General features: G+C 39.9%; 1 protein-coding gene across 1 annotated transcript; it reads left to right on the top strand.

Annotated features, from left to right (window-relative positions):
- Positions 1-492: 492 nt before the first annotated feature.
- DESI1 (desumoylating isopeptidase 1) lies at positions 493-13,430 on the top strand. The gene is made up of 6 exons (XM_044455641.1): positions 493-818; positions 4,714-4,735; positions 5,610-5,679; positions 6,240-6,349; positions 8,257-8,379; positions 9,452-13,430. The coding sequence occupies exons 1-6, from the start codon at positions 728-730 to the stop codon at positions 9,543-9,545; spliced, it is 510 nt and encodes a 169-aa protein (XP_044311576.1). The 5' UTR covers positions 493-727; the 3' UTR covers positions 9,546-13,430.
- The last annotated feature ends 58 nt before the right edge of the window (positions 13,431-13,488 follow it).

The raw sequence follows: 13,488 nt of genomic DNA, 5'->3' as shown, positions 1-13,488 counted from the left end.
GAAATCTGCCCTACAACTCCCAGCATCCCCAAGCCATGGATTTGTCCAATCTTCTTCTACAGCTGACCGAATGGGTGGCCATCACCCCATCCTATAGTAGAGAATTCCCTTGTTCACTTCTCGAGACTAAACCGGGGGAGGAAAACTTAAAGTTGAAAGGAACCAAGAAGTTCCCCCTCTCGGGTGGGATACGTTACTTTTCACATTTCCTATTTCTGAGGGATTATTTGACACCCTCAGTTTGACTCAAGAAAACTTTTACCGCGTAATTACAGATTCAAGTCACGTCCTGTAACCACGCCTACCAACCGCAATCCAACTTCTTAGAGCTCGGGAAGGCTCCCTGCTCCACCCCCCTCCCCACATTCTAGCCAATAGCAGGAGGGTGGGGGAAACGTAGGTCGCCCGCTTGGAATAACCGCGTTTGCCCCACACTAGTCCCGCCTACTAGCTGCTTAGCACCGCTTCCTCATAGAGGCGCCGTGACTGGCAAGTTGGTTCGTCTTGTGGGGGCGGCGCATGCGTGAAGCGAGCGTTCCCTCTCTCGTTACCTTCCTCCCATCTCTTCGGTCCCCTTCTGTCAGTTGGTTATCATCCGCTTAGTACGCCGGGCCGGCGAGGCTGCCCCGTTTCCTTCCCAGCCGGCGCCGGCGGCGGCGGCAAGAGCTTCGCATTACCTTCCAAGTCTTCCTGTAAGATCTCCGTCCGCCGCTCCTCTCCCGATGCCATGGACTCGCCTCCGATGCTGCACCCGGTAAAGCTCTACGTTTACGACCTGTCCAAGGGCATGGCTCGGCGCCTCAGTCCTATCATGCTTGGTAAGAGGGGAGGGATAGATGGAGACCTCCATCGCCAACGCTGTCGCCTCAGATTCTGTCACACGATGAGAGGGAGGAGGAAGCCGGTGCATTGGCCCTTCTTGTGTTAAAAGCGGGGAAGGGGAGAACCGCTTAAATCACGCGAGGCGGGAAAAGCAGGCAGGTTACTTCACTTCATCCCCAGGCTAAATAAAGGGAGAGGAGGAAACGATGCGGGGATTTCTTCTTAACAGTCCCCTCTTAGGAATGGATCCCCTGCTCCCCCCCTTCCCACGTTATGCAAGAGGCTTGTTAGGGCTTGCTGGTGACCCATGAAAGCGGTGGCTTATCTGATAATAAAACAGATGGTCTTTCAACTTTTCTCCTCACCCTCGCCACAAAGGGAAAGAGAGAGAAACTGGCGAAGGTAAGAGTTGAACCCGCAACCTTCACCACCCCTTCTTCAGCCGGGCTGTCTCTAAAGGTTGAGTGTGGATGTGACGGCCACGGGATGGATGGAGTTAAAAACAACAGCGCCGGCAGTGCTGGCTCTTTCGGCATGTTAAAAAGGAGGGAGGCGGTGTGTGTGGGGGGGTTAATATCTGTGGATGTCTCCATGCATATGGATACCCAGGAGGAAGAATCGCGGCTTCTCGTAAGGTGTGAAGACACAATCAGTTCTGACTGGGCAAAGGAAGAGGTTGGCTACTCTATATTGATCTCTCCAAAGTGTTAAAGTAGTAACGGAATAATTATTCAGCCCTCAATTGCAGGAATGTCTTGTTGCAGACATATGCAAACTTATACTCTAAATTACAGAGGTGAAACATGACCAAGGAATTGAGCAATTCACTCATTTTGTAAGGGAAGTTATCTGGTTTATAATGCTGAAGTTGAATAATATAATCTGAAATTTCAAATATAAATTGAAAAAACAGTTACAATCTCTGAGATCTTACTGCTGGCCGCAACTCCATAAACATGTGGGGATGATACCTATTAAATTCAGTGGCAGTTCAGTACACATGCATAGAGTTGTGTTGTCATTATTGTACTATTAAGAGTCTGAAGTTTGACATTTCTGTATCAAGACCATATTGAACAAAATGCCTCTTAATCCATATCATTTATTATTAGATATTTGGTCATGGAAGAATGAGTAGGCCTGGTGTATTTTAAATGCTAGCTATAAGCAGTGTGTGTGTGTATTTTTCTTTTCCTTTATGTTGTTAAACTGAGAAAGTAATGTTGTAGATGTTATGCTATGTTAATTTTCAGAAATTAAACACAAAGGCACAGAGGGTAGGAAAGTAATTGTGGTTTTAAAAAAAGATAATAAAGAGATACAAGCATTTCATAGATACATTTAGGGTGCAAACCTATGCATGCTTAGCCAGAAAAAAGTCCTACAACTTCTAGTGTTAGCCTGCTTTTCCAGTAGGTGTGTTTTTCAGATTGCACCCTGAGAATCATAGCTGAAATTTGAGTACTTACCCTGTAACATTAGTACTTGGTATAGGGATGTGTACAAAAGTTATCACTAGTCTAAATGTAATTATTTTACACAATTTTTTAACAAGACATACTGCAGAGCAATCCTAACCCACTCAAATTGCCATCTGGGAAAGGTTAGGATGTGGCAGTGATCCACCTCTGCCAGTGGAGGGTGTGGGCAGTTGCAGAGGTCCCATTTGCACCTAAAGGAAGAGTGTAAATATTCTGCAAATTGGCAGGACCTAGAAAGCAGTGGACAGTCTGCAATTTCTCTCCCCCATGTGTGCATTAGAAGCAAGGAGTTTTAAGCAATTTTTGGATACCATCAGGTCTATCTGCCATAATATGGCCACAGAAAGCCTGAAACTGACAACAACAATTTTAGACTGAGCTGCTCGGGAACCATGTTTTAAGTCTTGTTCCTTAGGTACGCCTTAGATATCCCAAAGTTTGCTTGTCCTGAAACTTCTTCCTCTTTTTCCCCTTTGTCCTAATCTATTCAATCCTTTTGCTTCCACTCTCACATGCCTCTTGCAAACTCTCACATGCTTCTCCCCCTACCTCCTTCAAACTGCTTCATAACTAATAGGTTATAAAAACATCCTGTATAGAATCCATCTTTGTAGTCCCTTTTGGGGCTACCTACATGCTGCATGTATTTCCTGTATTTCTGAATAAACTGTAATGTTCTCTTTGTTGTACTCCCCCAGCATACTTGTGTCCTCTGTTTCTATGAATACTGTGAATGAAGCAAGAATTGTTCTTGATAAAGAGTCATTCTTGAAAAGCTTAGAGAACCACAAACAGTGGTGCAATTGACTTTTTTTTAATTTGGTGCTGCTATTTTGAAGTAGAAACAAAAACTTTGACCCTCCTGAAATCAATTTAAAAAGCTAGCCATGATCTAATTAAAGTCCACTGATTGAAATGGGAGCTAAGTATACCTACCTTAGTCTGGATTCATCCCTTTATCTATCTACTAAGGTAGCTCTTGGATGCTGTTTGGGCAAACAAGTCAAATTTTGGGTTTCTTTAGAAGTAGTATGAGATATAAATCATTATTCCTAACTCATTGCATAAAGATTATTGTTCTGTTTTTGCTTTCTTACTGATACTAACAGTGCAAACTCAAATGTGAGTATGACAAAGGAATATATTACAATAACAAACAGCTCATTTAACTGTCACATAAATGCTTCCCACACTGTCACATAAATGCTTCCCACACTGAACTCTGTTCCTTTTGGATTGCTTTTGCTTTTGGATTGCAGTTGGGCAACAAAAGGAAAAAAATGCCTAACAGAGATGTACCTACGATGAATTGACACATTCCTCTTCCTATGAAAAATATTTAACAAGACACCCAAACAGCTTGAAGCCAACCTTAATACAACTTTAATACATTAAAAAGACTATATTGTGTAGAGAAATGTGCATTTTTTCTGGTTTTCTTTGCACAGCCTACACATTTTCCTTGCAAAGAATTGCTAACTTTAGGCATATTTCACTTTATTCAGTTTTCAGGTATTGTTCCCAAGGACAAAATGTTACTCCTTTCCAGATTATTTTTGTTGCTATTATGAATCTTGTGTAGAATACAGGTGAATGTCTGTGGAAATCTTTTATTTCAATATATATATATATATATATTTAAAATCCCTTTCACTGTTGTTCTGAAATGATGCAAATTAATGCATTGCATTTAATAATCTAATCCAGTTATCTAATTTAATATAGAATCCAGTTATCTAATTTAATATAATAATCTAACATGCTTGGTTAGATATGAATAAAAATACTGCATTTGACAGGGGCTTATATGATCTAATGTAGCAGAAGGATTACACTTTATGATGAATCATCATAATACAGTCTTACATATTAGATTGCTAAACTTTTTACAGCCTGCCTCCACCCATAACTTTACTAGTAATTTGCATTCTATAAGGGGAAGGTGCTGGGAAGAGAACTACCTCTCATAAGTTTTCAAAAATTACTTTGCCTGGTCATCTGATATGCACAACAGGCCAATAACTGTTTGAAGCCTAAGACTAAATTCCAAGAAGGGTAGTGCTGGGTCCTACAGCACATCTATTGTGTTGTTTCTAAAGCAAAACCCATCCAGAAAGAATGTGTCAGAAATTAGCACTGGTGTCCTCTTCAGGAAAGTCTGACACAATTCTTTATCTGTTAGCATAAACCCGAGGGATTAGAATATGCGTCATTCCTAGCTCCTGTCAGATGCCAGCTTTACCAACTGGAAGGTGGGGGGGTCTGCTTTCTTGCCTGCTCTTTTAGAAAGACAATGTTCTGATTTTGTGTGAAACTGTATTCTAAGGAAATGTGAATTAGTAGGTGTAGGAGGTAACTGTTGTCTGCAACACTCAAAGGTGCTGAAGATTCTTTTTCTTTTTCTATAAAGGTAAGCAGCTGGATGGCATCTGGTGAGTAAAACATACCTAGAATTAAGTGGTGTTTTAATATTGTGAACATCTCCACAGTTGTGTTCTATACAAAGAGTATTCCATGTGAGTTACCGAAGTACAGTTAAACATGTTTCTTCCAAAATTGGAAACTAGTACTTTAATGGTAAGAGAGCTATGTAAGGATGTATTATTATCATTATTAGGACTGCCTTGTTTAGTTTCTTAATTGATTAACTGCATTTGGATTAATTCCAAAATGTGTCTTTGATTAAATAGGTAGTATTTTAATTGTTAACTTTTAAAATAAATATGTTAAGGAAAGCTGCAAATAGTAGGCATTGTGACAGAAGCATTCTGTCTCCTTTTTCAACACATTATGCACTTCAATACATAACAGTTTTATCTATAAAACATTGTAAGTAGAACAGATGTTGCTGTCCAAAATCAGGTAAAGATCTGAGGTGTTCAAAGTGATGTACTTGGTGCCTACTTTGTATACTTTTCAGCTCCAGGTTAGGACCCTTTTATTTTCTCAATATTTTAACAGTTCAAAAAACAAGTTTGTTTTTTATATATTCCATGTTATTCTAATATGCTTTTGTACTGAATCATATAAATTTCTATTATGGTTTTGTTCTTTTAAATTGTGTTTGTGTTTTAAACTTTTGTTTAATTTTAACTTTTGTTAACTGCTCAGAGAGTCTTGGCTATTGAGCAGCATAAAAATGAAATAAATAATAAATTCCGTTTTTGTTTTTTCTGATTTTGCTAAACTGTATGATTTAGTGATATACTGAGTTTTAGACTCTGTATAAATGCTGCTCATGATCCACTTTAATCTCTGTTGTAACCTGCTCCTTATTATTCCTGTCGTTTTTCCCATTCTCCTTAGGCATACCTCCATAGTCGTCCACAGGGATGAGTTCTTCTATGGAAGTGGTGGGATCTCCAGTTGCCCACCTGTAAGTTTAACAGTATTGGACTTTTCCTCTCAGATCCTACTTCTGTTTCTTCCTTTCCCTAATTGAGTTCTTTATATATTTTTGAATTCTATGTAGAAGAATAACAAGCAGAATATTCTGTGCAGTATCGCCCCATTCTGAAAATTCAATTATATTTTAAAACCAAATTTGATTAAGTAAAGCTTTCCTGTACTTTTTGCCTTGCATTGCCTAATACCTCAAATACCTAATACCACAGCAGGTATTACCTGTATAAATAGAGGTGCCTATTAAGTTCTTAATTCATATTGAAATGTTAAATTTAAATCATATGTCTTCATAGTGACCAAAGTGAAGCCCTTAATCCCCCTTTAAATCCACAATATTTCTCCCTTTAAGGTGAGATGTGGGAAAGAATAAATCAGAGTTGAAACAAAAATTTATTTTCTTTTTTCCTTCAATCCACATTCTTAAACTAAGGTTATATAAGATTACTTCTGAAACTTGACTACCAGTACAGTCACTAGCATACTGCAGATAATCTTGATATTTTAATACCCTCCTGAATGTGTATTTTTCAGGGTGGAACACTGCTTGGGCCACCAGACTCTATCGTAGACCTGGGATGCACAGAAGTTTCAGAAGAGCTCTTCCTGGAATACTTATCCTCACTGGGAGAATCTGTGTTCCGGTGAGAGAATGCGGTTTAGTTTCTGTTCTAACATTCCATGAATAACACAACAATAGGAAAGCTTCTTGGTACAGATCCCACAAGCATGTGCTTTTTAAAAGAGGAAAGTTTATGCTTTTGAATTGGATTTATTGTAGTTATATACTCACCACTGCAAAGTTTACCTTGGAACTTTTTTGCATGAGTTGTATTTCATTATATATCACCCTATGGTGTGGATTAGGAAGATTTGATACAGAACGGACTGGTCCCTAATCTTGACCATTTGCATCCCTAGGGTATTTGGTTTGAAATATTTGGAGTCCTGAATTAATTCATTTGTGATGTGACCCACACAGAGTGCTTAATCTACAGACAGTAATAACTTGTTAATGGACTCTCTTCAATAGTTTTGAATTTAATTGAATTTACTGAAATGTATACACCCTCCCTAAAATATAGGGTAATTATTAAGGTATACTTGTTAGAACCAACACTAACAAGTACATGGTGGCATTTTTAACTGGAAAAGCAGGGAGCTTCCAGATTTTACAACAAATTGGAAGAACCCTGATGGTAGAATATCTCAAAAAGAAGAAAATGTTAGTACAGAAAAAGAAATATCTCTTTACAGAGTGACAGGCCATTAGTAACCTGCATAGCTAGATGAATACTGTGCATTTTGATAACAATAATTCAAAGTTCCATAGTGTTTCACCAGAAGTTGAATACTGGAGCATCCATCTTTTAAGCCAAGGTTAAACAGATGTCAGGCTTGTGGAATCTACTTTGCTTTTTAAATACCATGCATTCCACCAACTGGAGCCTGATGCAAAAGATGTGTAGTTAGAATTAAGAAATTCTGAGCCCAGAACTTTGTTCTGAGTTCTAAAACTGACTTAAGCCCACAGTCCTCCCATGCAAAAACATGCCTTCCTTGTTACCTAAGGTTTTTGCAAATCTGGCAAAATATGTTTTGTGTGTGGGAGGGAGAGGGGCTGCTTAGTTACTATTAAACAACTGGGAGCCAGAAACTCTTGCCAGTCCACCTTTTGCCTATCCATGATGTAGAACAGTTGCAAACTAAATCAGTGCAGCACTGAGCTGTGCCACATTCTCAGAGTTTTAAGCAGTTTTGGCATTCCAACCTGCATGTCAGCCCCTAACTTCATGTATGTGAAAGGTTCAACATTGGTTGAGTTTGAAAGGATTTTGAATGAAGAAGCCACAGGCTGGGGATACTTCATCCATTTCGTGCCTGTAGCTTCTCCTTTACTGACTCCTGCAACAAGATTCAAAATAGGTAAATATACCTTTTGACGCAACTGGGGAAAGGTAATACGGTATTGAGAAGCTGCAGAAAAGTGTTCTCCCTAATTTTAAAAAAATCCTTATCTGTACTGTGTCCCCATGAACATAACATGTACAAGCATAATCATGTGTTCACTCTAACACTCTTCAGTGTTGGAGTAGGGGAGAGCAAGGTTGCACATGCCTCCTTGGGTGCCTCTGTGTGTCAACTTCCAATGCCACGCACTAGAGGGGGAAGGTCTGAGGCAGGGAGACCACTATACTTCTGTAAGTTCCCAGCATGATTTAAATTCTTGATTACTCAATGTTCTAAATTATGCATAGAATACTCTTCCTATCAAATACATGGAGGGCAGCAGGATCTGGCAGTGGAGATGTAATGGCTGGGGGCCAGGGTGCATGATCCTGATCTTCCTTCATCCTGTGGGCAATTGAACACTAAAATAGGGTGTAGTTAACTAATAATATGACTGCTGAAATATGAATTGTTTTCTATATATACTATATTTAAGTTATTCTGATAGGTGCCCCTGAAAAAAAATGGTTGTTCTCTTTCTTGGAACATTTCTTTGTTCATTCATTCCTTTTTCTGTTTGAACTCTTCTTTTGGGCCACAGTGGAGAGTCCTATAATCTCTTTGACCATAACTGTAATACATTCAGCAATGAAGTGGCACAATTCTTGACAGGAAGAAAGATCCCTTCCTACATCACTGACCTTCCGTCTGAAGTCCTTGCAACGTGAGTTGAGTCCTCTGTTTTATAAATGCATACATACATCATATATACCTTGTTATTAGGCATGCCACATTTGAACAACTATGACTTTTTAGGAATTCTGGAAGACAATTAAAATACTGACATATCATTCAGGTGTTCCTAAACTGGCCACACTTATTTTAAAGAGAAAGCAGCTGTAGCACCCCTTTCCAGTGCTTACAAATCCACTGGGCATGATGGCTGTATCAGCTTCCATTTGAAAATTTCCTTCCATGAATTTGGTTTGCCTCCAAGTGTGGCAAACAGTAGCCAGAGAATTGTGATTTGAGACAGGAAACCAGTGTGAAGCCTCAATCTGGATCAGATTACAGGTGCAGTATGTGATTCAAAATGTTTTCCTAAATAGTCTGTAGCATCAGAGGATGCTGAACACAGTTCACAAACATTGCCTTCTCTAACAGAAACAGAGAAGTGCTGCAGCCCACTCCCATTGCAAGGGAAAGCAGGGCATAACTTTTGGCTGCAGGCAGTTGCTGCTGAAGCAACTTGCAATCAATGATGTGTGCTCCCCCGTCCTCAACAACGCTGCAGGGGATCCTAGTGCAAACACACCTTTTGGATTGCATTTATCAACTGCTTGAGATTCCAACATGTATTGTGCAAGGCAACCCAAGAATACCTACTGTTACAGCACTTCAGAGCCAAAAAACACAGGTGGAAGTCCCCAGAAAAAGAAGGCAAATGTGACAGAGAGGAGTGATTTTATGCCCCTGACAGTAGTTAAAAAGAGTTAGGGAGTGGAAGTCCTTTGCTGGCCTCTTTTATATTCCGTAAGCTTTGTACATGGCTAAGGCACTTGCACAGGCTCAGCGCATTGCATGTCCACAGAGCTGGAATTTGGTGAGTGAGCACTTCCAGTGTCTTTCTTCTCCTTTCCCACAAGTTGTTAAAGGTGGTTTTGTTTCATTATTCTTAAGATGCAGCTTTGTTTGTTTAATTTTTTAAATTGAGAAATCATTTGCATATACAATTCTGAAACAACTTAAAGAACTTCCTCTCTCTCACTTTTCTTTTATTTTCCTTGTGGCTTCAGACCATTTGGACAAGCTCTCCGGCCTCTCCTTGACTCCATCCAGATTCAGCCCCCTGGAGGAAATACTTTCAGCAGACATAATGGACAGAGCTAGCAGGCATGATGGAAAAAGCCTTGGTTCACCAGGGCATTACCTTTTTAAACTCCAGCGTACTGGATTCCTATCTTAGAATTCATGCCAGACTTATTGGCAAGATGGCATTTCAGACTTTCTAGGGAGAGTATTTCCTGGATTGCATGTGATATGATGCTACCAGAAAAAAAACCTTGTCATAAAGTCAAATAGTGTATTTACTTACAAAAGTTGTTTTTGTCTTGGTTCACTTTAAATGCTTTTTAAATAAGCCCTGCTGAGCAAGGGGCCATTAGGGAACCCTTTTCCCCAATGCAGACCAGCCTTCCCCAGCCTGGTGGTCTCCATCTGTAATTGCCAGCATCCACCAGCCAGCCATGTAGTCAAGCCCTTCTGGAGGGCGCTAGGCTGGGAAGGCTGATTAGAGTAACTTGGGTGGCATTGAGTATACTAGGTGTCACCATTCCTTGCCAGAACTGTTTATTTTCATTACCCCTTTACAGTGTATTTGTGGTTGTTATACCCAGGTATATGAGTTTTGCAGCACTGAAGTTCTAAGTACTAATCCAATATTAACTTGAATAATCTAATTTTTGTAGGAGGGGAAATAAGCTAAAAACATTCACTTTGAAATAATTTTGAGCAATGCTTCTTAAATGATAATATAGATTAGTTTCCCAGTAGCAGTATGTATAAACTATTGGGTGGGTTTTGAATTCTCAGTAAGTGAGTGCACCTCTCTTGAAGGATCTGAACTGAACCAGAGGCAGCATAGGGACTCTCTGATAGTGGGTAAAAAAACCTCTGCAAGTCATCTATTAAAGATGTCCACTATATGGGCTTGACCAATTTGGTCCATATCTTTTATCACAATTGTTTCCTTAAGAAGTCAACACTGATCTGACAGGCAATTAAATCTGAGGTAAGCTACTAATAGCCAGATAACCATGCCAGAACTAAGTTCAAAATTAATATTAATAGCAATATCTATCATTTGAGACAGAATGAATTTGAGCCTCAAACTATGCAGATACTTCAAAACTAACTTTAGACTGGTCATGTCTGTCTGTTTACAAAAATCCATGTTGGAGAACTTCCTCTTCCTGACCCCATAACACACCAGTCCCAATTTAATCAGGAGGCCTGCAGTTGCTTTCTGTAAACAAAGAGGCCTGGTCAATCTAAGTGCAGTTTTGAATTGTACTTAAACTCCTGTCTAGTTTATAAAGTTGAATCATCATCACCTATGTAGAGACAGGAGAACAGGATGTTGTGCTTTCGTTTATCTTTCCTCCTATGAGTGTCTTCAGAGACACATTCTGGGACAGGCCACTCTCTTTTGAGAATTCTCTGCAGAAGAAAGTGCAACAAAGACCTGCACTAAACTTGGCCTGGTCTGCTTCATCAGGTATGGGCAGAACAATCCTATTGCCCCAAGAAAGAGTCCACGGGGTCATAGGATTGTTTGGATCCTCAGCTCTGGAGTCAGAAAACAGTTCTGTCTCCACAAATGGGAATCCGTGCTTGGGGTGTCCTTCCCCACCACCCCTGCAGCCTTGGGAAGAACTATGCCAGCTGTGTGTCTAAGGTCATAGGAGCAACCTCATAATATGTTTAGGAGTTAGGGAAGAGAGGGGACAAGATAGGACATACCCTAGTGGCATCTCAGTTGCCTTCTCTTCGAAATGCCACAGCTGGATGGTGTAGCTGCCTTGCAAGATGGAAGAAGCACACAGGCAAAGCTGCTTCCTTCTTTATAGGATGACAGTAAACTTCCACATTTGGAAGATTACAGGCAGCCTCACTGGACGGTGCCATACTTCAATTAACCTTGAGATCTTGGAAATTTATGCCCTTTTTCTTTGAGAGCAGGTTGAGGCTTTCCCTGTGCTCCAGAAAGATACACAGTAAAAACTACTAATCCCTCTCACACTTAGCAGAAGGCGTGGAAAATTGCTTAATAAAGATATTTACTTTTAGCCTATTCTCTTTGGTATTTTGATACAGATTTCTGCCAAACCTACTAAGATGGTGTCAACAATAACCAGCAAAAAAACTATAATAAAAACATCAATATAGTAAGCCATCATTGTTTCCTTAGGAGTGTTGCTTTTGTTTCAATCTATAAGGCAACATTAAAGAGATGTGCCTTGGCATCTTTTCTAAAAGTAGTGCTGGAAACACTCATAGCAATAAGAGGAATGTATTCCCCTATTTGGGAGCAACACGGAAAAAGTCCTGTCATAGATGCCTATCAAAACTACCCTCTGGAAGTGGCAGCATCCTTGGCCACTCCTGTACATCTTAGTAATTGGACAGGTTCATAGCAAGATGGGCAGTCCCACAGATAGTCAAACCCTAAGACATTTAGATCTTTAATTTAAAAAAAATACTTGGAATTGAGCTTTAAAAACAACTGGCAATCAGTGCAGTGCAGGTCTTTCAATACTGGCTACAGCGCAGCGGCATCATGGAAGTATAAAATGCAACCCTAGCAAACAAGGTAGATTGTAATCTGGAGGCATGTTGGAACACTATAAATGGGTGTAGGTACTGCATCTCCTAGCCCACCACTGTCATTCTTTTAGCTTGCCTTTCTCCCCTTCCTGGTATGGAATAAAATAAGTTGTCCTTACAATAGCTAAGGAGTAAAGGAATGGGATAGGAGGTGCAGTGGCTGCATTCTCTCCTGCTGTCTCAAACCCTTTGAAGAAGATCTCCAGATTGCAATCAGCTACCATATGTTTTTCTACTGGGGCAGTGTTTACACCTATTTTGCTTGGTGTGACTATGTAAAAATCAAGATAACAGAGATCTGGTCCTGAATGCTTGTTTCATACATTGTTCTCTACCTGTAGAAACACATCTGGCTACCCTTCTTCTTCACCACATTAGATGTGGGTTTGTGGTAGGGCAGAAAAGTACCAGGTGTAAGTACCTTTGAAAATGCACACTTCTGACGTTTGCAAAACCACTGAGTAACTGACTTATTTAAAGTTCTTCCATTCCCACAGCCATATGCAAAACATATTTACTTCCTAGTCAGGACTGCTAAAAGCAGTGGGACATGTCATCTAGTAAAGGTGTTTATGGCATTAGAAATGCCTGCCAGTCATTCCTTTTTACTCATGTGCATCACCTAAAGCATTTCCTTCTGCTTATTTTTCTATGTGCCTTTCTTAAACTGACTAGTGCATCTGACCAGGTGGAGAAATGGATGAAATCCTGGATTTTACTTGACCATGCTTCTTAGCACTTTCCTCCCACTTGGGAAAGTGCAACATGATCTTGTCCATGTTTACTCAGAAGCAAGTCACACTTATGTGCAGTGCTCCCAAGTTTGTGTGTATAGAATTTTAGTCTTGGACATCTTCAGTGGAACTGAAGGGAGATGCTGCCTCTTGGATTATGGAACCTGTTTTGTCCTTCTTACTGTTTCCAGTAAAGACATGAGCCTTTTGCTGTTCTGTAATACACATGGGCTCTATTTTTACTTGTGTGCAATAACAATTAGAGCCTCTGCATTTATTTCAAGAGGCTTTATTTCAAGACTAGCTTTCCATTGTAGTATGTAAATTACTTGATAGTATGTTGTACTCTTTGCCAGTTAACACTATTGAGTGAGGGCATGTCATAGTCAAGGAAACAATTTTCAAAGTGATTAGAAAGGATAGCTATGTATGTACCCAGCATTCCACTCAATCCCATGTATTTGTAAGTATATAAAATTATATTATGTGTATATCTATGTAAATGTATCCACTTCCAGCCTGAAGTGGCTGACAATGGGCTGGGGAACCTAAGCAGCCCTTGTGTCAGAGCATAGGCTAGGCCCAAGTAGTGAGCTGTCATTTCTGGGGATTCCTGTTTTCATTTTATAATTAAAATAAAGCCTTTGCCAGAAACTAGATTTGTTTGTTTTATTTCAGCAGTGCTATCTTCCTGTTTGTATTCTAGAATGCTA

The sequence above is a fragment of the Varanus komodoensis genome, unplaced genomic scaffold (genome assembly GCF_004798865.1).
Source record: "Varanus komodoensis strain SLA01 unplaced genomic scaffold, ASM479886v1 scaffold8, whole genome shotgun sequence".
Taxonomy (NCBI): Eukaryota; Metazoa; Chordata; class Lepidosauria; order Squamata; family Varanidae; genus Varanus; species Varanus komodoensis.
This window is presented reverse-complemented; position numbering and strand designations above follow the sequence as displayed.

Bases quoted from the DNA above. Each gene is read 5' to 3' on its own strand.
- DESI1 (XM_044455641.1), top strand. From the start codon at position 728: ATGGACTCGCCTCCGATGCTGCACCCGGTAAAGCTCTACGTTTACGAC. The intron at 819-4,713 runs GTAAGAGGGGAG...TTTTCTATAAAG, and splicing joins CCTCAGTCCTATCATGCTTG to GTAAGCAGCTGGATGGCATC. The intron at 5,680-6,239 runs GTAAGTTTAACA...TGTATTTTTCAG, and splicing joins GGATCTCCAGTTGCCCACCT to GGTGGAACACTGCTTGGGCC.